Genomic DNA, 25,769 nt, shown 5'->3' with positions numbered 1-25,769 from the left:
CGGTCTCCGAACTCGTAAAGTTTCACCGCACCGTCTGGCTACGAATCGACTTTAAACGGTAAAATTTCAGAAATGCATGCAATTTAGAGTGCGAGATCCACCGATTTTCCAAACAACACTCGTGCCAGAGCGTTCGCGCCCCATACACGTGAAAGGTATCAAAACGACCGGCTTGCTCCAACTCGATGTGCTATTCGAACTCGTAAAGTTTCACGGCACCGTCTGGCTACGAATCGACTTTAAACGGTAAAATTTCGGAAATACAGTGCAATTTAGAGTTTCAAACACTTTGCAACACGTAAGCGTTCGCGCACCATACACGTGAAAGGTATCAAAACGAGCGGCTTGCCTATGGCAACTGCGGTCTTCGAACTCGTAAAAGTTTCACCGCACCGTCTGGCTACGAATCGACTTTAAACGGTAAAATTTCGGTCCCATTGGGAATGCATTGCATTTTAGAGTGTAGCAGCTGAAATAATCTTTTTCCCCCTACCTTGGGTGAATTGCGAGTGTGATCTCAATTTTGGACGTAGAAATAAAACAAACACATCAAAACGATGACACGGCTGTCATCCCGCTCACAAAAGAAAAATAAATGGAATTGGACATTTCTATCTCAACTGACGACCATTTGTTTGAAGGTTCTCCTCCCCATTGACCGCCATGCAATCGCCCTCTAGAAATCAATTCTTTTTTTAGCCTTCTGTTCCGATCGCCGAAGGAGTGCCACAATATCGCACGAATGCCACAATCTCGCGCACAACCCTTCGCCTACTCGTTGTAGTGCTCTTGTGCGAGTCTCAACGCTTCATCTCTTATAGTTTTCTTTTAATCAACGTGACAATGCAGTCATGTAAAGAAATTTCAGAATATGCAAGTCATTGTGCTCATGGCTGATTGGTTCAGGCTTAACAGCTGTGAGGCTCAGGGCTCATGGCTGAGCTGACCTGCCAATGACATCATCCACTTAACCCATCATTGGCCATCACTGTGTTGCACTACTGAATTGCTGGACAGCGCCCTCTGTCTTGTGGGTTGTGTCATTGTACTCAGTAGGGATATCCTCTTTCATTTTTCATTGGTCCATGTTGACCACCTTTCATTGGTCGATGTTGACCACTCCCCCGATCCTTAGACCACGCCCCCTTAGGCCACACCCCCTCAGTGTATCTCTTGAACCGTTTGTCGTAGAGACTTGCGGATTGTGCCATTGGTCGATGTTGACCACCTTTCATTGGTCGATGTTGACCACTCCCCCTGTTGACCACCTTTCATTGGTCGATGTTGACCACTCCCCCGATCCTTAGACCACGCCCCCTTAGGCCACACCCCCTCAGTGTAACTCTTGAACCGTTTGTCGTAGAGACTTGGGGATTGTGCCATTGGTCGATGTTGACCACCTTTCATTGGTCGATGTTGACCACTCCCCCGATCCGTAGACCACGCCCCCTTAGGCCACACCCCCTCAGTGTATCTCTTGAACCGTTTGTCGTAGAGACTTGCGGATTGTGCCATTGTACTCGGTGTAATAGTGTAATAGTGTGTAATAGTGTAATAGTGTGTAATAGTGTGTAATAGTGTAATAGTGTGTAGTAGTGTAATAGTGTGTAATAGTGTAATAGTGTGTAATAGTGTAATAGTGTAATAGTGTGTAATAGTGTAATAGTGTGTAATAGTGTAATAGTGTGTAATAGTGTAATAGTGTAATAGTGTGTAATAGTGTAATAGTGTGTAATAGTGTAATAGTGTCTAATAGTGTAATAGTGTGTAATAGTGTAATAGTGTGTAATAGTGTGTAATAGTGTAATAGTGTAATAGTGTGTAATAGTGTAATAGTGTGTAATAGTGTAATAGTGTGTAATAGTGTAATAGTGTGTAATAGTGTAATAGTGTGTAATAGTGTAATAGTGTGTAATAGTGTAATAGTGTAATAGTGTGTAATAGTGTAATAGTGTGTAATAGTGTAATAGTGTGTAATAGTGTAATAGTGTGTAATTGTGTAATAGTGTAATAGTGTAATAGTGTGTAATAGTGTAATAGTGTGTAATAGTGTGTAATAGTGTAATAGTGTGTAATAGTGTAATAGTGTGTAATAGTGTAATAGTGTGTAATAGTGTAATAGTGTGTAATAGTGTAATAGTGTGTAATAGTGTAATAGTGTGTAATAGTGTAATAGTGTGTAATAGTGTAATAGTGTGTAATAGTGTAATAGTGTGTAATAGTGTGTAATAGTGTAATAGTATGTAATAGTGTAATAGTGTGTAATAGTGTAATAGTGTGTAATAGTGTAATAGTGTGTAATAGTGTAATAGTGTAATAGTGTGTAATAGTGTAATAGTGTGTAATAGTGTAATAGTGTGTAATAGTGTAATAGTGTGTAATAGTGTAATAGTGTGTAATAGTGTAATAGTGTGTAATAGTGTAATAGTGTAATAGTGTGTAATAGTGTGTAATAGTGTAATAGTGTGTAATAGTGTAATAGTGTAATAGTGTGTAATAGTGTAATAGTGTGCAATAGTGTAATAGTGTAATAGTGTGTAATAGTGTAATAGTGTGTAATAGTGTAATAGTGTGTAATAGTGTAATAGTGTGTAATAGTGCAATAGTGTGTAATAGTGTAATAGTGTAATAGTGCAATAGTGTGTAATAGTGTAATAGTGTGTAATAGTGTAATAGTGTTATAGTATAGTGTAGTGTGTAATAGTGTAATAGTGTGTAATAGTGTAATAGTGTAATAGTGTGTAATAGTGTAATAGTGTGTAATAGTGTAATAGTGTGTAATAGTGTAATAGTGTAATAGTGTGTAATAGTGTAATAGTGTGTAATAGTGTAATAGTGTAATAGTGTGTAATAGTGTAATAGTGTAATAGTGTAATAGTGTGTAATAGTGTAATAGTGTAATAGTGTGTAATAGTGTAATAGTGTGTAATAGTGTAATAGTGTAATAGTGTGTAATAGTGTGTAATAGTGTAATAGTGTGTAATAGTGTAATAGTGTGTAATAGTGTAATAGTGTGTAATAGTGTAATAGTGTAATAGTGTGTAATAGTGTAATAGTGTGTAATAGTGTGTAATAGTGTGTAATAGTGTGTAATAGTGTGTAATAGTGTAATAGTGTGCAATAGTGTAATAGTATTGCGGGTTGTGTCATTGCACTCAGTAGAGATATCCTCTTTCATTGGTCTATGTTGACCACTCCCCCGATCCTTAGGCCGCGCCCCCTTTTTGTATCCTTTGAACCGTTTGTCATAGAGACTCGCGAGAGACCCTCTCCCCCGTTGGCCGGCGGTGCACAGGCGTCACCCACACTTTCACAATTTCCCCCGTGCGGAATTGTCTAGTTAAAACTGTTTTTCAAAAGTATTTATCCAGGGAAGGCTGACTTCTGGCTCGCAACAGTTGCACATACGTTAACCTGGGAGCTGTTGGCCTTAGTGCCTTGCTCCAGGGCTCAAGGGAGCCTTACTTTGTAGTGTGTGTGAGAGGGGAAACATGCTTCATGCCCCTATTGACTTCTACTAGTTTACCTGACATTGATGCATTGATGAAAGACATTTGTGACTTGAGTTTATCCTCACACAGTTTGATCAGTCATGTCCTGTAGTTGTTCTCATATATATAACTAGATGGGGCAAGGCGGAGTCTCCAGCGTAGTTCACCGGCGGCCATCTTGTCACAGGCAGCACGCCCACTCATAACATGAATGTCTATGGTGCAAAGGTGCATGTACTATTGAAATAACCATAGCTTGCAAAATTTTCAACCGATTTACAAACGGTTTGGTTTATTACAAACGGTATTAACTCTTTCTGCGCCAAACCCAACATTTATTGTGTTTCAAATCCAACCGTTGAGCATCAAAACCCGTCAAAGTGAATCAGAACACGGCAATATGGCAATATGTTTGATCGCCTGAAACCTATTGTTTCCCGTATGATAGCCATGACCAAAGCACACAAGTAATTGCTATCGCGATGGAACAACTGGGATTATTCATTTTGGAGTACCTTCTGACTAAGGTAAGGTCTATTTGACCAAACCTAAAACATGCTTTTGTATTGATCAGTGTCGTATTTTACCTAACCTAAAACATGCTTTTGGTAACAATCGCACTGTAGGGCTGTCTTAAATACTTCGAAGCTTCGTTCGATGGGCATGTGATTCAAATGGGATTTTTTTTTTGAATATAAATAAATCTTTTTATTTTATTTTATTTACAACAAGCAATGCTGTTTGTTATTTAAGATGAGGTCGGACTTGGCACTGACAGATTTGTGTTCATTGTGCTGCTTTTATAAAGCCTCAAATGACGGCGTCGGCTTACAATATTTCATGAAAGCAAAGTGTTTCGTTTGATTTAAAAAGGTTTAAACTTTACAGCACTGACAATTCTCTATAGTAATTTTTATAGTGTCCCGACCCATATAAAAACATGTCTTAATAAAAAAAATTATCGAATTCTGCCATTTGTCTCTATTTCCCCCCCCTCAAAAAAGTTTAAAAATTATAATAATTTATCCAGGTTTTAATTTTTTTTTTATATTAAAATATATTTTGTTTTTAAGAATTGTAAAGGATCAGAAGTGTGTTTTTGATTTGTTGTAAACAAAGACAGAAAATAAACTTCATTCATTCAATTAATAAACTGTATGCCTCACTGTCACTGTGGAAGAGACTGGGATCATTCTTTTGTGCAAGGCTTGACTTAAAACATTACTTTCCTAACTTAGTGAAACTAAATGTAACAAATTAACACATAGATATAAATGTACTGAATGGTTATTTCTTATTTTATTTATTATAAAAATTATTATTATTTTTAAATCTCAATATATATTTTTTTTATACCCCATCCAGCTATTTTACTGATATCGGCGGCCGATACCGATACCAATATCGGATCGGTGCATCCCTATATGTAATAAGTACATATAGGGATGCACCGATCTGATATTTTATTAGAACAAGGCTTTATGATATCCTTCACAACACATTATATAATTAAGCACAGCAAAACCATTTAGAAAATTCTGAAGGTATCTGCAGAAAAAAAGGTACGCCTGTGGTGTTAGGGTCATTCTTGACCCGGCAAGGTAAAACTATACTATAAAAATACTAAATATAAATAAATAAATGATAACAAATATACTAAACTTTTTTTCAGTAGTTATATTCTAATATTGTTCTATAGTCAGAAACATTATTATCTATGGGTTTCACATTTAGTATATTATGATTGAACAACCTCATTTTCATCTTAAAAATAAGGGACATGATGTGTCTCGGGGGCCATAAAATCAAATTACAATGGGATTATATGGTTATGAATGCATATAATGTTAGTTAGGATGTAGTATTAACTATTGAGTGATACTCCTATCTTTTTAGTGGTCAGGACTAGAGCTGCCGCGGTATTGATGTTTTCCTTACCGCACACATTTGCAAAATATTTCCTACCGCCGCGGTATTACCGCACACACACACAAAAAAGAAAGAAAGTTTGAATGCATTTTTTTTGTAGTCTACTCTTTATATAGCATATAGCCTGCCTCTAGTCTAAATGTCTATCTTCAGAGGATGACTTTGCAGCATGAATATTGTTTGGGATTCGGCATGCACGCATTCGTTATTAAAAGTGAAACACGGATTCGAAATCTCCCCTCTGGTCGTGCGCTGTTCACTTTGTGTCGGTACCCCCCCGACCCTTTCTTCTTATTATTATTATAACGTTACTACTTATGATTACAAAGGCATTCGATTTGTGGCATTAACGTTAGTATAGTTACACGTTCGTATTTACCGGACCATATCAAGGCAAGCGTTACTCAATTAATATCTAAGTTCCTTTCTTTGCTCAGAGCGTGCCGAGTTGTACCCATTCTGCGGTCTGTTAATAAAGTTTTCAATCAGACAAGTGTATAGAACGAAGGGCTTTTATTATAACATTTCGTTGCAGTAAAATCATTATGCCTCGTTTCCTGAGGAGCGACGGCGTCGGTAATCCACTCGGGTCTCCGGTGGGAGCTAACGTACTATTAGCTGTGTTGTGATGGCTGAGATTCAGGAAATAAAAGCACTGCAAGATGCTCCAAGCATGTGACGCGTATCTCTTCTGACCAATCAGTGGTCTGCAGTGTTTCATGTGACTTTTCTGGTACCCAATAGGGTCGCTTGGAATCTCGACAGAGAAGTAGGGTATATCTGCAGAGCCGCAAGCCCAACGAGAGCGTAATAATAATAATAATATAATAAAAAACAGCGGTGATGCCGGTATTCAGCCCAACGCTGCGGTGGGCATGATGTAACAGCGATACCGCGGTAATACCGATACCGCGGCAGCTCTAGTCAGGACTGAGTTAGACCCCGGGTCAACATTGACCCGCTAACAACGGTCAGTGGTGCCAATTCCTAACACAACATGAGGGTTAACTACATATAAATATTTATATAATTGTTTGCTTTATAGACTAAGGTTGCAACATAATTATGTAATGTAATTTTAAAAAGCCTATAAGGATAAAATAATTCAGGAGTACCGTTTTGAGTAAAACATCAAACATTTGTTTTTTTCTTTAAAAAAAAAATGATATCTTGCAGCATATTTTAAGTTTTTCTTTCTTATATTAAAATATATTTTGTTTTTAAGAATTTGTAAAGGATAGGCAAAAATAAGCATGTGATTCAGCCTATTCCTTTTTTCGGTCGTTGATTTTGGATTTTGTGTGTGAGCTTGCCTTATTATGTACATTTGTGATTTTCTATTTATTTTTATTTTTTATTTTTTTGCAAGTCCACATGGGTGTTTTTGATTTGTCTGTAAATAAGACCGTAAAATAAAAAACTTCATTCATTCATATTGTTGTTGGCTGTGTAACGGAGAGCAGCAGCCCAGGCAACCCGACTCTTTATTAATTTAATTAATCCAATCCAATCCACTTTATTTATAGAGCACATTTAAAAATAACATAGTTGAACAAAGTGCTGTACAAGTCCCACAACATGCTGGCCATGTGGCAACGTCGGTCTCCATTGGCCAGTAGCGCGGGTGAGTCATCTAGCCTTATGTCTATGGTTGTTCTCCCCATCATAGTGGAAACCCTGCATTCACTTGTCTCCCTTGTTGCTTTTCCTCCACTAGAGGGGGCTATCATCCCTCTGACTGGCTGAGTTAGGCTGGGATGGTTGTTTTTCAAACTGTACCTTGTTCCTCCCACCAGGTGGCACGCACCACCCTGCTGCCAGGCCTGCTGAAGACACTAGCAGCCAACAGGAAGATGCCCCTGCCCCTCAAACTGTTTGAGATCTCTGATGTGGTGCTGAAGGATCCCACTAAAGGTGTGTGTGTGTGTGTGTAGTCAAATGCGGTGATTTCCATGGGTTTATGTGGTGTCTTGAAGGTGCTGTAAGTGGTATTTTCTCAAAACAAGTGGTCTACATGTTAAAATAGCTCTATATTCTAAAGGCCATCACTGATATAGAGTGTCTGGTCAGTAACATGGGTCTCTCAGTCCCTCTGCTGAGAGAGAACTCCACACTGAAAAAATTGTCTGACAAAAATAAGAAATAAAATGAGCTTGAATCAAGTAAAATAATCTGCCAGCAAATTTGGCTTGACCAGATTTACTTATTTGAAATAAGTTAAAATATCTAGGGTTCTCTCGCCTGATTGGATAAAGTGGGAAGGGATACCAGAAAATGTATTTTCTGTTTACTGCAGAGCGGAGGGACTGGGAGACCCATGTTACTGACCAAACACTCTTATCAGTGATGGCTGTGGGAATGTAGAGCTATTTAACACTTATTTTAACAAAAAATACCACTTATGAATTGGCGAAAGACCAAACATTTAAGTAATTGTAAAAGATTTATGATTAGAGACATAATTGTATTATCAAGGCAAGAATGACTTGAGATCCACATGGTAAAAACACTGGTGTTAGAATTAAGCTTGTATTGGGTCAAGCTTATGGTCAATGCAATGTGTGTCTGCCAACTACAGAGGTTTGCTACCCATGAAGTAAAAATAGAATCAATCTTTTAGAGCATGATAACCGTTGTAGCCTACCAAACATGAAACATCACTTTAACGAGCTCTCTCTCTCTCTCTCTCAGACGTAGGGGCGAGGAACAGCCGCCGCCTGTGTGCCGTCTACTACAACAAGAGCCCAGGCTTCGAGGTGATCCATGGCCTGCTGGATCGCACCATGCAGCTCCTGGAGGTCAAGCTGGAGGGCTACCACATCCAAGCTGCAAGCGGTGAGAAGCCTGGTGTTTATGAGCCTGTGGTCGTTTAGTTCACTATTAATGCTGCAGTGTTTCCCATACATATACGTGGTGGCCCGCCACATTATCACAGACAGACCCACCACAAATAGATTCCTCCTACTGACATAATGACATATTAGCTGTGATTTCTTTTGTGTTGCACCGACCAACAGTTATTTCTGCTGCTGACAGTGTATTGCCTCCACTTACTGTACCACACATTACCTGGGAACCTTTGGGAAATCCTGTGCTGGGTCTGTAGCCAAGTAGCTCCTGGATATGAAAAAAACAGAGTCTCAGGCTACATATTGACTCAGAACTCCACTTGACCCCGATTTTTCATTTTCGAGCACGCAATTGCCATTTGACTGGGACCATAATTCCTACCGGGAATTTGACTCAGGCAGGCCGGGCCAAGCCAGGCCAGGCCAATTGTAGATTTTATCGGCCGATATCGGCAGTCAAATGTGATATCGGAAAATATCGGTATCGGTTTAAAAAAGAAAAAAAACAATAACAATATTTGTTATATATATATCCAGTGAAATTATTAGTTACCTGAAATTATTCAGTTTTTTGGGGGGGAAACCCTGCATATATCGGTATCGGTTGATATCGGTATCGGAAATTAAGAGTTGGACAATATCGGAATATCGGTATCGGTAAAAAAGCCAATATCGAGCATCCCTACTTTTTTTATTTAACCTTTATTTAACCAGCAAGTCCCATTGAGATACAAGATCTATTTTGCAAGAGAGACCTAGCCAATATGACAGCAATAACATTTGCAATATATCAGTATAAATGCGACCTGGCTTCAGCACCAGGGACAGCGACGCTGTCACAAAACGGACGATACAAGTTGTATACACTACACCAAAGTGTAGAATAACTACTTTCCAAATAATGGATTGTCCAAATGTAGGGTTATAATACGAAAGTGTCCTTTATAGAAGTTTACCGGTGCACGTTTCATTACATTTCTCTACTTCACTGGCGCTATTGCATCACTCACCCTCCCGCTGCTGCCATCAGTTCAACATAATGACGCGTTCCTTACATCTCGCGGCTTCAATATTGGCATCCAAATCATCCATCAGACTTATAGCTGTTCTATTTCATGGTCAGGTTCCAACAAACTGTCTTCTTTAACTCCCAGCAGTAAATCCAATAAAGTGATCAAGTGATCAACATCCGGACTGAGTTTCCACGTCAATTTCAATGTCCATCTGATTCAAAACAACACCTCTGATTGCGCCCCGCTTTCATCTCATTCTTTCAATTTTAGTCCGACGTTCGTCTTCACCCATTCTAGAGCTATCCAAAACGTTCATATCTCCCGGGTTTCGGCAGTTGATCTCATCATGTTTTAAATTAATAGGCTTGTTTGAGATTGGTGACTGGCGAGGCCTGCGCAGGCGCACTGCATCGCGCTGGGTTGTGAATAACAAGTTAACTCATTCCTGCCTGAACTTACCGTATATATGCGCAAATAGAAACATATATACCGACCTGGCCTGCTTCGGAGTTCAGTGGCCTGACTGCGGGCACAAACAAACACATTTAAAAAAAAAAAAAAGCATTTGACAGTCTGCCAGGGCAGCCAGGCCATGCCAGTCTGCCAGGCCACCGGGAATACTCCCGCTGCTCTCGTTGGCCAGTCCGCTAGTGCATTTGACTCAACAGTGTAATTTTGGAATTTGTTTATTATACATTTGTATATCCCTCTGAGACAAAGAAGAATGTATATAATAAATGTGTGTGTGTATTAGGGCTAATATTCTATATTCAAATTAATAATCAAATTGTAAAAAAAAATAAAATAAAATTAGATTGTAAACATTTATATTCGAATTGTGTGCATTTTTTTTAATTAAAAATAAAACAGCCCCAGCGGTCTCCCTATCGACTTCTCGCGTGTGTCTTAATGCGCTGCATGATGGACAGGAGAGACATGACAGCTATATATATTCATGGAATATCACTGCGCCCTTTATGTGCACCTTACAAAATCCCTGGATAAAAGTATACGTTCACACTAATAAAACAAATTGTCTATTGGCTGAGCAGTCTGGCATTCATGGGACATCATGTCCGGAATCAACCAGGAAATAGCTAACGGCAAATAGTAGTTGTCGTCGTCAAAAATGTATAATAATCACACGATGCATTCACTGCTACTCTTAACTCATTGTCGGGTTAACTCGCCATCACTTGAGTGCCAATCACGAGTATAGTCGGGTTTTAATCGCTATTTCTTTTATTAGCGATATCCATTCATTTTCATCCATTCAACCTGATGTTATCGTTGGGAATGGGTCTGAGCTCGCAAAAGGGCAAATACCGCTGCCTATTGTCTCCCGGATGGTATTGCACATCATTGGATTGGATTGGCTGGGGATGTGCATCAAATGTCCAGGTTTTCCTTCTCGGGCATGCAGTATCAGATAACAGATGGACTGGGGACACTCAGAGCAGCGTGGATTATGTGTTTTGGAGATGTAACGTTGGATCAATAAACACGATCAATATTTGGAATGGCGATCAGGAATTGGATTAATCTTTTTGCAGAACATCAGATGTGAGGTAAGGAATCTATGTTACCAGTCTTGGGCTAATCGGATGTTTTTTTCACAGCAATCACAACGTGTTTGTGTGTGTGTGCGTGCTGTTGGCGCTGAGCAAGGCACGGATAAGCGATTTTTCAGCCCTCTTTTGTATCGTGCATAAGGACACATATACTATTGATAATCTAGCGTTTATTTAAACGATTCATAAATCAGCCGAAAAATGACAACGTATTTTGTGTATTCCACTAAAGGGCTATTATCGCGTCTTTCTCTGGAATTACTAGAAATCTATTCAAAACGGTATAAAACGGAAATGTACAGATGAAAAAACAATCCGTTTCATACATGTTGACTGCAAGCAAGTCATTGATAAGCGACAGGTGTATTAGACCCATAGCCATCATTTAAGATATATTTTAAGCACTCACAAATATCCCCGTCCTCCCATTGATTAAAGCGCTGGCGTACTAGGCCTAATTTCCCGGAAGGGGCTCAGCGGTCAATGAGTTAAAGTAGTCAATGATGTCATTGAATCACTGGATTCCAATAAATACTGTGCAGCTCTGTTCCTAGACTTATCCAAAGCCTTTGATACGGTTGACCATGCCATTTTATCAAAGTGTCTACATAATTTTTTTTTATCTAGACAGGCTGTAGAGTGGTTTTCAAATTACCTGGCAGGTAGATTGCAGTGTGTACAGTCTGCTGGTTTATCATCCTCTTTCCTCCCTGTACTTAAGGGTGTACCACAAGGTTCCGTACTGGGACCTCTACTGTTCTCCATATATGTAAATGAACTTTGTATCAACCTGTCTAATGCTGCTTACCATTTCTATGCTGATGACACATCATTTATTGCTCATCTCCCAGTGTTGTGCAAACGATGGAGTTTTTGCAATCTGCCTTTGACATTGTTCAATGTTCAGTCACATCTTACCCAGCTTAAGCTTGTGTTAAATGCTGGCAAATCAAAGTTTATGCTCTTCTCAAATGGGAAGAGACTCCCAGCTGATCTTCCCACACTTGTTACTGCTGGGGGACTGACTTCGAAAGGGTTGCTTCCTACAAATATCTAGGCATTACAGTGGACGAGAAGCTTACTGTACGTTTAAATATCTAGGCATTACAGTGGACGAGAACCTTACGTTTAAATCTCACATAGACAAACTTGTGTCAAAGCTGAAGCTTAAACTCTGCTTCTTTTTCAGAAACTGGTCCTATTTTTCACTTAAAGTGAGAAGTCACCTGATCTCGACCACCTTCTTACCACTACTTGATTATGGTGACTTACTTTACATGTATGCAGCTGATCAGTACCTTAGAAAGCTGGATACTGTGTACCATTCTGCCTTACGCTTTGTCACGGGATGTGGAAATCGAGTGCACCATTGCACCCTATATGCCATTGCAAGTTACCCATCTCTTCAAATACAGCGATTTTCTCGATGGCTCTCTCTTGTGCACAAAGCTCTGCTTAAACTGGTTCCCTCGTACCTAAGTGTGCTTCTGTGCACGAAGCAATATAAGGCCTAACAAAAATAATGGTTTGGTTCCGGTTGCCGACCGACCCTGCCGATTTAGGTGCGACCCAAATTATTATTTATATGAGTTAAAACATTTTTTATTTTATTTTTTTACAATAAAGTTTCATAAAATCTTAGTCAAACCTTTAGTATTATGGATATTAAACATGCTGGCAGAGTACATGCATCATGTTGTTGTGAACATTTTAATTAAATAAAGAAATTCCCTATCCATAGTCGCCGTGGGAAAAAATTGTATTAAATAAATTCCCTACCTCTACCCATGGCCTTAACTGACAACCAACAGGAACCAAACAATATTTTCTTTTATGCCCAAGTATGCCCTTCGTTCTCAAGCTGTTCTAACACTGGAACAAGATACAAGAGGACCTAAAATTACCAGGTTTGGTCACCCTCTGAGAATTCAAAGCCATTTTAAAATCCTACGAACTCAGTTCCCTCGGGCATACCCCCCCGGAACTTTTTTGTGTGTGTACATTTTAAAGTTAAATGCATCAATCTGGTGCACTTTGAGAGCAAAATAAAGAGGCTAGATCTATGATGAACTTTGTGCTCAAAACACAAAATCGACTAGACTAGTGCTTCCCAATCCTCTCCTCGAAGCACCCCAGCCATTCAATGCATTTGTTAAATTCCACCACCAGCACACCTGATTCAACTTAACTAGCCCTTTATTAGTTGAATCGGGTGTGCTGGTGGTGGAATTTAACAAATACATGGAACGGCTGGGGTGCCTCGAGGAGAGGTTTGGAAACCACTGGACTAGAGCATACATTTGAGCCATCAAAGAAATGAAGCAAAAGTGGTTACCTGTGTTGAACTGGTTTTATTTTTTAGAAAATAAAAAAATATACTGGATTACTATTACGACTACTACCACTGCCAATACTACTGATACATCCCTATTGGCAAACTTTATATTTAAAAAAAAAGATATATAAAAAAAAATATATATATATATTTTTTTTACTACTTTTTTTTTGTTCATTATAAAACCTGTGGCGGGACTAATTAGATGGGCCGCCACAGTCTAGGTAATTAATGGGAAACACTATTTTATATTTTATGTTTATTTTTTATGTTGAAACTTTCTGCTGCCTTGCTTGGCCAGATCGCTCTTGAAAAAGAGATTTTAATCTCAATGATGCTTATCTGGTGCTGGATCTAACAAAATGGATTTATGGAGACACATTTATGGAAAGTTCAAGACCGGACCACAAAGCTTCTGGAAGGGTTAGAATGACACGCGACAGCGCTTCCAATTCGTGATGATGGCAGAGAGTTCAAATCCCAACTCGGCTCCAGAGAGAGTGATTTGCACTCCGAGCAATCTGAATAGCCCCGCTTCGAAATACTTCTGATTTATGCTGAACCAGTTAGCGTTAAGTCAGCTAAGTTATCTGTATCTTTTTGTGTGCTAAGTGCTAACGCTAGCGTTTTAAGAGTTATAGCGTCAAGAATTTAAGCACCTTAACTTTTGTGTTTTTTATAGCACTTTATTGTAAATCATCCCTCAGGGCAAAACGACTTTGTTTAGTCACATTTCTAGGAATTGTGTGCCTTAATTTTATTTAAACAAAACATGAAACAAACAAGTATATAGGCTACTGTAGGCTTACTGAACAGATATTGAATAATTAATTGACTGAACCATCATACGGATCCTCAATGGTTTGATTACTGTGTATAAATGTCCGTTCTATATACCGTGAACTTTCATTCATTTGATCTTGCTCCGAGAGATGGACCCTTCTGAGAGATTGAGATAATACATTATTATATTTGTATGCTGGTGTAGGTATGTTGATATTTATTTTGTTTAAATAAATGACCTATAGCCTACATGTCTCACGTTGTATTGGTCTTAGGGATACCCCGATCGATCGGCCAGCGATTGGTATCAGCCGATATTCAGTATAAATATGAGATTGGGGAATTCCGATAATGCTTTCTAGTCGCCCATTGTGAAAACCGATCGATGACGCGTGTGAAAAACATGATCCAATTCTCAGCGGAGTTGGAATCTCACTGTCTTCTCTCCTACAGCAAGTTGTTGACACACAGGCACACACACTGCAGTGCACGCATTGCCCCTCCCCCTCACAGACCTGTCTTGTCAACAAATCCTCTCATTCTCTCCGAAGATGGCAACAGTGCAATAGCCTCCGCAACTTGTTGTGACGGCTCCTCTTTCAACATCACTGAAGCATTAAACAAAATGGCCCAGTAAAACTATTCACTTTAATAATAATAATAATGCAGGACCTCTTTAGGGGGTCTTTATTCGGCATGCAACGAACTGGACATGCAATTGGAGCGGCACACACACACCGGGATACACACACACACATGCATTGTCTTTTTCGCAGTCGCCGATGCGATTGAGTCTCTGCACTTGACCCATCCCGTCGTCCTTCCCCCCCATGGGCAGCCGGGAGCAGATAGGGCGTCAACGTGAGCCACGCCCCGGGGACCAATCCAAGTGCTCCTGCCTGTCTTCGTCAAGGACGCCACAGCGTTAGCGATCTGTTGTTGTGCATGTTTTTCCATTGGGTTTATCTTATACAGTACATCAGCTATATACACACATGTACAGTACATCAGCTATATACACACATGTACAGTAGGGGTGGACGGTATGGTCTAAAATTTATATCACGGTATAATTTGAAGCATAGACGGTAACGGTATATATCACGGTATCAGTGTTTCCGTTAGAATACATTTTTTTGCCTGATAGGCAAAGAATGACATCCTCAAGGCATGTAGATTTATAATATTTTAACTTAAAACTAGGCTACTTTTGCGTATACAGTCATTATATTCCAAATAAAATAAGTCCACAGTCGAGACTCCGTGCTGCTCCCAACAGTATGCAACTGCAGAGCCGCAGAGTAGGGGCGCTCAACTGCGCCCCCCACCCAACGGCTGAATTGCCAATGGCTGAATTGCAGTATTGCACTGTGCCATTGACAATTCAGCCATTGGCAATTCAGCCGTTGGGTGGGGGGCGCTGTTGAGCGGGCCTGTGACCGGACCTGAAAGCGCCCCTACTCTGCGGCTCTGCAGCTGCATATGCTTCTCGCAAAATCCAGCTTCCAGCTCCCGCTGCCCAGCCGTCGTTATCAGAACACTACACACATATCATAATGTTTACAGCAAACTGTAGTTGATCACCAGGTATGTTTTATTAACGTAGAATAATTCATATAAGAAAAACGATAGGGAAATCTCTTACCTTTCTCCACTGGTTAAAAATGCCAGGAACTGAAATTGAAACTTGCTGTGCGCCGCGGTGATATGTGTTTATTATGAAATGACAATTGCGTGTTGACACGCCCACTGCGCGAAGCCTCCTAAATAACTTTTTCCAGTTTGCACATATCTATTATCTATGACTAATTCTATCTATTTTTAGGGGCAAATGCGAGTGGAATAGTCGCGCTGTGGTTACATGACGTCATTGCTATTTTAGAGCTGCTCTACCGGTTACAAGGTATAGTCAAAATCCATACCGTAGAGCAAATTCATACCGTTTATACCGTTTATACCGTCCACCCCTAATGTACAGTACATCAACTATATACACACATGTACAGTACATCAGCTATATACACACCAGGGTTTCCGTTAGAAAAAATTGTTGTCGGCCTCAGTGTCCGGTAGATTTCAATCTACCGGTCAAATGAGAGAAATTCCGGTCAGAGTTTATTGAGCTTAAAAACAATTGATAGGCAAAAGAATGACAACAAAACAAAAGAATGACATCATCAAGGCATGTAGATTTATAATATTTGTACTTAAAACTAGGCTACTTTTGCGTATAAAGTCATTATATTCCAAATAAAATAAGTCCCGAGACTCGTGCTGCTGCCGACTTTAAATCAAATGGGTGTCTGTGGGCAGTCGCCCGACATTAATAAACAACAGTCTGTTATAATCACATTTTTATGAGCTAACGAATTCCGTTATATTGGACATTTGTATTAATTATATCAAGCGAAGAACTGAGAAATTTGACAGAGAGAGACGGCAACATTATCGTGGGTTTGCGTGACGACTCTCTCTCTCTCCACCTCCCAATGACTTATTTGCGAGAGTATGTCGATGCAGAGCAGCAGATTCAGCTGTTATTGGCTCTTTTCTGGGGACCGCACAACAGCGCCCCCCACCCAACATTGAATTGAAAATGGCTGAATTGGAGTACTGCTGGAGTACTGCATTGTGCTGCTGCTGCTCCGGCTCTGCAGCTTCACAAAAGTTCGCACACCCAGCACTAAGCTCTCGCTGACAACGTCGTTGTCATTATTAGAAGCAACGATGAAACAAATGTAATGATTGTTTCGTTCATCGCATAGGCTATTTAATTTTAGCCTATTTTAATACAATTCAAATAATCAAATTGTGCTTAGACTCAGGGAATTATTTTCACCGGACATTAAGACCGGAGAGATTAAATATGTTCGACTTCAACAGATTTTGCCGGTCAAATACCGGTAATTACCGGCTAACGGAAACGCTGATACACACATGTACAGTACATCAGCTATATTCACACATGTACAGTACATCAGCTTCAATACATCAGGAAAAGAAGAAGCTTCCAGCTATAGACATGCGGCGGCTTCCACTCTTAAGCCCTTAGACTCCGTGTATCATTCAGCCATCGGATTCATCAGTATTGATAGTTAGCTGAATTTCCCCAAGGGGATTAACAAAGGAATATATGATCTTAGTTATAATACTAGCCAGTAGCCATTGTGTCCTGTACAATAGGGTTTGGTGGTCCTCTCTGGCGGAGAGATGAGATTTGCATTGGAATTTGTTTCTATATAAAGCCATACTTGGAGATTGTCTAAATTACAATTACCGTACTTTTCGGACTATAAGCCGCGGCTTTTTCCCCCATGTTTCAACCCTGCAGCTTATATAACGGTGCGGCTTATATGTGGACAAAACCCGAAAATCGAAATATTGCTTTTTTTACTGCATTGAAATGGTATTTATCCTTATTTGCTAAACTTAATACAACTTGTAAATGAGTTAATTCTTGTTATTTGTCCGACAGTATTGTGTTTGTGTCCCAATGGGAGTCATTCTCTGTAGAGGTGGGAGTCATTCTCTGTAGAGGTGGGAGTCATTCTCTGTAGAGGTGGGAGTCATTCTCTGTAGAGGTGGGAACTTAAAGCTCAATATAAGAGGCTATGCACCACCACCCACAGAATTGAGAAAGAGCAATCAATCTGTCAATCCTTTCCGTGTCCGGGCCGGGTGAGGTTTCCCGTGTTGAGTCAAATTAAGCCGCAGGCTCCACTCCTTACATATGGTAATTAAACATTAAAACGCATGCGGCTTATAGTCCAGTGCGGCTTATATATGTACACATCATTCAATTTAGCTGCTGCGGCTTATAGTCAGGTGCGGCTTATAGTGCGAAAAGTACGGTACTTCATTATTGGAATGGACATCTAGACATAGTGCACAAACCAATGATTGGCTTACACTTAAAGTGTATACTGCAGATCTGCCTTTGATGTCCATGTCGAGAAGGATTCAAACCTTTATGAATATATTGTATCTTCGGGATGTTTCACTTTATAGATATGTAATATATAAATTGTTTTATTTTTCTATTTTTCTATTCTCCATTATGCGGGTGCGGCTTGGTGGGGTGGAGTATCGGGGGGAGGCCATCATTTCGGTGGTTCGGCTCGGGAGGGGGAGGTCCTGTATGTTGTGGAATCACTGCACGTGGGGTGGGGTGTTTTGGGCCCTCGGTTGCTGTGGTTTTGATGGCCTTGGCTTTGGGCCGTGGGGGCCCCGGATTCGGGGTCTCGGGGAGTCGGAGTGTCATTGAGGCGTGATGCTCTGGTTCTCTGGGATGCTGGATTCGGGGTTCTCATGGGCCGGGAGCCGTGGCTGTCGGGGTTTGAGCGGGTGGGGGCTCGGCTCGGGATGTTCCTCTTTATGTGGGTGGGCCTGGGATCTGTGGGGGTCCTGTTTTTTGGGTTCGATAGCAGGGGTGGGTGGGTACTCCCGTGGTGTTCTGGTCTGCTGAGCTACACCTGAATATGGATATACAGTATATATATAATTTTTTCTTTTTATATATTTAATTTATTATTACAACTAATTGATTTAATTTCTTCTGTCTTGTCTTATTGTCTTACTCTGTTGTTATTCCATCATCATTATTATTATTGTCTTGTGATGTCTTGTTTCATGTGAAATAAATACAAATTTGATCACAAAAAAAGAGAATATATTGTATCTCAGCCCACCAAGCCACAAGGATGTCCATGTGAGTCCCAGCTATTTAAAGGCAGAATCTGTAATGCTGTCAAACAGTGACCTCTACGCAAAAGAGCCCGCTTGGTACTTTACTTTCTTAACATTTCTTATTTTAGTCTGATGTGTGGGTTGGAGTTGAGTGGGGATAGGGGAGGGCTTGCTACTGCTGGCCACACCTCAGGCTCTGCCAAGAGAGATCTGGAGAAATTTACATTATAATAACTTGCTATACTCTAACACATAAGACCAAAACTAAATATGTAAACAAACAAAGTGCAATACCAAATGGGTCTCTTTTGCCTAGGAGTCGCTGTTTGACAGGCATTACAAATTCTACCCATTCTAGCAATCTTTTCAAAGTAAAAAAAATACACTTTTGGCTACTTTGGAGGACATTATTTAACTGCTGCATGGAAGTCTAGTGCCCTGAAAGAAACGCTGGTTGGAATAGGTCATCGCTGTGATGAAAGACGATCAGAACATTCCCCCATGTGACTCAGATCAGATGTGTTTAACCTTTTCACTTCCACACTACAAAGCATTAACGCTTCTACTACCACTCTACAGAAGGTTTACCCTTTCACTACCACACCACAGAAGGTTAATCCTTTCACTACGGTTAACCGTCTGTAGTGTGGTAGTGAAAGGGTTAACCTTCTGTGGTGTGTTAGTGAAAGGGTTAAACAAGTCGAGAACAAAACAGGGTCACATTGTCTCACATTGGATTTCCCCCTTTTTATTCTTCTGTATCTGCAGCCTGTGAATAGGAGTATTGATTTAACATCACAGGTTCATAATGAACAACCATTTCACTGAATAAGCAAACCAGTGTTTGAAGACCAGCGGCGTTCCTACTGTGAGTGACTTTACTCGCTGCAGAAGAGGCCCTGGGCCACCAGGAGTCTTCTCCGACCCAGAGCGCCGTACGTGACTCTCCTCATCCAGTATTAATTAAATGTGTCTGAGCGAAAGTGCAGATCCGGAATGAGTTTGATGTCTCTGGTTGTCGTGAGTGAGAAGGTTGCGGTGACGTAGTCTGACTCATGGCATATGGAATGTGGCTATTATAAGCACGACATTGGTCGGCTGTTTCAGTCGGAATTCTCCTCCCCTTCTGCTATCTGCGACACTATTTCGCAAGGGCTGCATTCTGGGCTCCAGGATGATTGTCGTTGGTTTAAAGAAATACAAACAAGCCAGGGTGTTCCCCCCCCCTAGAGGGAGGTGTAGTGGTTACGTCATTGTTGTTTCCGGCCGGTCCACCTCGCTTGAAATTGCAATGTATTTCCAATGGACACATTTCTAAATCGTCTCGGTTAAAACAAATAAAGCATGAACATTGGTATGGTGTACCTTTCTGTGTGTATTCATCCACAATCTATAGTTCAACATGAAACAATTCGCAATTAATCGTAAAATAATTACGTATAATTTTATTTCAACTAAAAATGCTTAACACTTTCAATGCCCAAAACGACATAACACGTTTTATCAGCCCAATGCCTGAATGCCCACCACGACAATTAGCGTGTTATTTTTTTATTAGCGTTCTGAATTCATATTTCATCAACCGAGTCTCCCGTTGGTATGCAGCCCCTGTAGGAGCTCAGATGTGAAAAAACCGCCCCCTATCGTCTCCCAGATGGTAATGCTGCACCCTTTTGGAATGGACTCAATGAAAATGGATGAGAAAAGAAAAATCCGGAATCCACATTTTACTTCTCAGGCATGTAACCCGAGCCGATCGGATTCATTGTGGAGCCTCAGAACAGCGTGGAATACATATATACAGTATGTAGCATTGGATCAATAAAAGCGATCGATTTTTGGAATGGCGATCAAGAATTGGAATGATCTTTTTGGAGAACATCTGACCTGAGGTAAGGAATCTATTTTACAAGTCTTGGGATAATCAGAGTTGTATTCGCTGAGATCTCAGCGTTTGCCCTATGTGTGATCTGTCTGTGTGTGCGCGATCGCTTTGAGGAAATCAGAGAATAGATTTTTCAGATCGCCTATTGTAACTGCAGTCGTGTCACAGTGTAATTCAAGTTACGCTTCAGTATGATGTCATAGTAGAACCTTCCAGAACTTCGCGCCACAGTGTATAAATAGAGCGAAGTTACAAGGGTCGGATCTTTCACTCGTCCACCACCATCAGCCGAGACACACCGACACCAGAGCTCCTAAATTTCCTCCGTAATGTGCTTGTAGGTTAAGTTCAGTGGGTTAGGTCGCTTTCACACAGGGGCTGTTTGGTCCGGACTTTCGGACCAGAATTCGATAGTCCGGTTTTTCGGGTTTGTGTGAATGCGTGTCGAACTCGGTTCGCGGACCAAACAGGCGAACTCTGGTCCGCCTGAAAACGTCGGTCTCGGTTTGCTTCATCGGACCAAACGCGAACCAAATATAGGAAGTGATTATTATTACCACTGCTCGCAGCACTCACTGCAAAACAAGCACACTGCATCTATCTCTCTATCTCTCTATCTCTCTATCTCTCTATCTATATATCTATCTATATATCTAACTGTGCATCTTGGGAAGAAGGAAGAAAAAACGCGGCTTATTATTATTACCGAGGCGCACGGCATTGGATCAATGGATCAATGCCACGTCAATACTATTATTACCTTACCACTGCTCGCAGCATTCATTCACTGCAAAACAAGCACACTGCATCTATCTCTCTATCTATCTATCTATATATCTGTGCATCTTGGGAAGAAGGAAGAAAAAACGCGGCTTATTATATTATTAATAAAACAGCTACTTGTGGGCACTCATAAAAACAACGTTGTGTACAAGTTGTTTAGCGAGAGGATGGTGGTAATGTGCTTCAATAGAACAATGGATCAATGCCATGTCAAAACTCGCCTCCGCTGATCTGGAGGGCTCGCAGTCCACACACAGAGACACACACACGCACGGGCTCGCAGCCACACACACATTTCCACTGTCCAATAGACAAGCGCCCTTTTCGACCGCGTGACATTGTTCAGAAGGTTCGGTGCGCCTGACAGATTTCTATGTGAACGCAGGCGAACCAAATGAAGAATGCAACAATGTTGCAACTTCACCACCAGAACCGCACCGAGTCCACCAAAACTATATGTGAAAGCGACCTTAAACAACCAACCTTGCAAAGACCGGGGCCACTCCTATACAAGTAGAGATAATATGTATGTATGTTGTTATGGTTTGATCAGTGATAGCGTGCATACGTACACATATACTATCGATAATCTAGCGTTTATTTGAAAACGATTCATAAATAGGCCGAAAAATGTCAATGTTTTTGTGTATTCTAGAATATTCCAGTAAAGGGCGATTATCATGGAATATTTATATTTTCCTTGAAAACGAGGGCTTTTCAAAATGCTATAAAACGGAAATGAACAAGTCATTGATAAGCGACAGGCAGATTAGACACATAGCCATAATTTAAAACATAGATTAGGCGTTATTAACGCTAACATTGAAGTGGATGGTGGGCATTCAAGCGGTAAATCAAGATTAAGCTTGGGCTCTGAAAGTGTTAAAGGGGAACTATCTTATAAATTGCCTTTTCCAGTGTTTAGTTTTCTAGCAATGTGGGGTTGTACCAACACTGTCTGTCTCAAATTCTCATTTTGGCGCATTCCTCCAGTTCAGTTGAGACAATATCCTCCCCCACTGAACCAAGCCATTCTGAATTTAGCGTACCTGTGACATGTACGAATTCTGATCTGCATACCTCGGCTGCATAGCTCGGCTCCACAATCAACAATTTGCTCAACAACGGAGCGAATTCACTGACCCTTCCTCAAAAGAGAGAAAAAGAGAGAGAAAGAGGGAGAGACAGACAGATAGAGGGAGAGAGAGGCTCTCGTATGGTGCGACTCGTCTCGGAGCATTTACACACACTCGCCACTGCGTGTGTGTGGGGGGAAACACATGCGCGCTCTCGGAGCGATCTCTCCTCTCTCTCTCTCTCCCTCTCTATCTCTCTCTCCCTCTCGTTCTCGCTCTCGTATCAGCACTCACGTCACGTCAACCTGTACCTGCAAAATATTATAGCGCACACTCCCATGCGTATTCCGATCTGTGCAATAATATTCACGGTTGTATATATTGTCATTTAAAACAAGTTACCAATGCATTGTCCTGTGGGATTATGTCCCCCCGCGGCTAAATGTATTAGTCCCTCTATCTCTCTCTCTCCCCCAAAAGGTATCTGCCAGTGCGGGTGACTGTCACTCAAAGCGCATTGCGAGTATGGGCGGAGCACAGCCAAAAACAGCTTGGAATCTTGAAGGGCAGAAACTGCTGCTCTACTGTACTTGATTAGAAATACAAAACAATGAATTATTTTGAAAAAATAATTACAGATGTGTTCCATAGACTCACAGGAATTGTGTAAAATTGCCCAAATAGTGAAAGAAATAGTAAGATAGTTGCCCTTTAAACAATAATATTAGTGATAGAAGGGAACTCATTTTGTGCAAAAAATGGAAAGCTTGCCAATGTTCATGAGGCAGAATTATTACAATAGCCGATAATAAATGTTCCCAATGATGAATCCCTATATGGGTGGACCGCACGGGAAACTAAGTGACATCAGACAGACTACACCTCCCTATAGCAGAATGATGGGTTCAGCCAGACCTCTCTCTGGCACAGCGCTAACATAGTATGCAAGACTATGGTGACATGGTCAGTGGCTGAACATTCAGATTCAAACGAGAGAAAACAATGGGTTCATCTGAGGACAGTGCCCCCATATCGTTTCTTTTTTAATAGTTAGATATGTCATTTTTGTGTGGTACTAAAGACTTTTTTTTCGTAATGTGTTCGCCTAAAAATATAACGTTACTAAACCTACTACCACACCGTTAGCATTTTGTCAAATCACTTGCTGTCCTGTGATTATTATCCTTGTCTGGCCGGTTACACTCCCGCGGTTCATCCCGTCGACGTGGGTTCACTTTCAAAATAAAAGTTGGGTCCCATTTTCAAAATAAAAGTATGGAATAATACTATCGTCAAAGTCCACGGTCCTTATCGGCTAATTTTAGTATCGCAATGTATCGTGTCACGATATATCGTTACACACCCCTAGTCCTATGGGATTCTCTTATTTAAGTGATGTGCTATAATTACATTCTGCAGTCCGGCGGAAGTAAAGGAGGAGCCAGCATGTCACTGCAGATACCCGAGACGATAAAATCAATGAAATTGGGTCACGATACGAAACGAATGCCTGGTGAAAGCTTTAAATGTTATGCCCAAGTGCAGGACTGCTTACATCTTTCTAATTTGGCCAACAGAAAGGCCGGGCAGGAGGACGGCAGGCATTTTGTGGCTCCATTGTTTTCCCCAAAGCGCCTGAAGTAGCTCTCATAAATCATTTGGGTTTTAGGTTCCCTAATTCATCTCTCTCTCTCTCTCTCGCGCTCTCTCTTGCTCTTTCTTTGTCTGTCTCTTTCTCCTCCATTCTCACTCTCTCTCCTTCCACATCTCTCTCTCTCTCTCTCTCTTTCTTTGTCCGTCTCTTCCTCCTCTTCTCTCTCCAAGGTCATAGAGCAGGGTATCTGTGTGTCTTTACTGCTGGCCCAGCCCAACCAGAGGCAAATCAATGAGCTCAAGTATCACTGACAGGGGAGGGGGGACTGATAGAGATGAGGGGGGGGGGGGGGGGGGGGGGAATGGAAGAACCAGCTAGAGGAGAGTTGGTCAGCCATGAAAACCAAGTATGAGAATGAACATTTAATACAGCAAATAGTCATTTTACAGGGATTTATCTCCATGCCAACGGTGCAGAGACAAATCATGGACTTAAAAACGTCTACAGTATGACAGACACACATGTTGCAGTGACGTGTATCTCTCCATACCAGTATTGGCACCGTGGCTACAGCATGGTCGCACTGTGGAGGGAAGTGTAATGGTTGTAGTGTCGGGACAGTATTTGGCTCTCACTCCAGTGTCAATATTTGGGAGTAAAATCTTCTAGAACTGCTGATTTTTATTTAATTTAATTTAAAAGATTTTTTTTACTTAAGACTGTATATAAAATAAACATTTATTTGCAAAGAAGTGTTGTATATAGTTTGGCACAGCCTCCTTAGTTGTCCTGGAGTTCATCTTTACTTAAAGACAAATGTTTTCCCCTTTTTGTTTTGTCTGCACCTAGTAATCTATTGATCAATCTAAAGAAATCCATTGTTTTCTTTTCCTGGAAGAACTGCTGAATCTGTGAGGTGCATCACTCTGCACTTGAGGGCAAACACAGAAAAAAGATTGTCCAATTCGATTAGCAAATGAGCGGATGTTAATCAAATCAAGCACCCACCCACCCCCGGAGGTCTGTTGCACTCAAACAGATGTAGAATCGCGGAAGCTCACAAATGCCATTTCCATGGATCTTTAAGAGTACCCTAGTGCCTTTCTGAGCTATCTTTACTCACCATTTGAAATGTATTAAAATCTTCCAACAGAAATTATTTTTTCATTGAAAATGAGTTGCTACTACCCTCATTAACAAGGCGTCGAGAGCCTCCTGGTTGGATTATTTCTGGTTCACGGTGATTGACAGAGTGCTGTTAAGCAACTTCATCCCATTAGTCTTCCTGACTGGCAGACCCCAGGTGGTGAGAGCAGGCAACTGCACCTCCTCATCCATCACCCTCAACATAGGGGCCCCCCAGGGCTGTGTTCTGAGTCCCCTCCTCTACTCCCTGTACACACACGACTGTGTGGCTCAGCGGAGTAGCAATACAATCATCAAATTTGCTGACGACACAGTGGTGGTGGGCCTGATCTCTGCCAACGACGAGAGGGCCTACCTGGAAGAGGTCAAGGTCCTGGCGGGATGGTGCCAGGAAAACAGCCTCTCCCTGAACGTCAGCAAAACAAAGGAGATGATTGTGGACTTCAGGAGGTCGGGGGTCAAGGACTACAGCCCCCTCAGCATCGACGGGGCACCGGTTGAGAGAGTCAACAGCTTTAAGTACCTCGGAGCCTACATATCCGAGGACTTGACATGGACCACACACATTGACAGTGTTGTGAAGAAGGCACGACAACGCCTCTACTTCCTCAGGCGCCTAAGGAAGTTC

The 25,769-nt window shown here is 41.1% G+C and overlaps 1 protein-coding gene across 2 annotated transcripts in view; it reads left to right on the top strand.

The window, feature by feature from the left end:
* farsb (phenylalanyl-tRNA synthetase subunit beta) overlaps positions 1-25,769 on the top strand; it is a 61,731-nt gene that overhangs the window by 17,432 nt on the left and 18,530 nt on the right. For both annotated transcript variants that reach the window (XM_084330714.1, XM_084330715.1), the window contains 2 exons: positions 7,217-7,334; positions 8,112-8,255. In XM_084330714.1, the coding sequence (XP_084186840.1) occupies positions 7,217-7,334; positions 8,112-8,255 (262 nt within the window). The remainder of the gene's footprint in view (positions 1-7,216; positions 7,335-8,111; positions 8,256-25,769) is intronic.

This window comes from Notolepis coatsorum (genome assembly GCF_963971535.1).
Source record: "Notolepis coatsorum genome assembly, chromosome: 1".
Taxonomy (NCBI): Eukaryota; Metazoa; Chordata; class Actinopteri; order Aulopiformes; family Paralepididae; genus Notolepis; species Notolepis coatsorum.
Note: the sequence above shows the minus strand (reverse complement) of the source record. Positions and strands in the feature narration are given on the sequence as shown.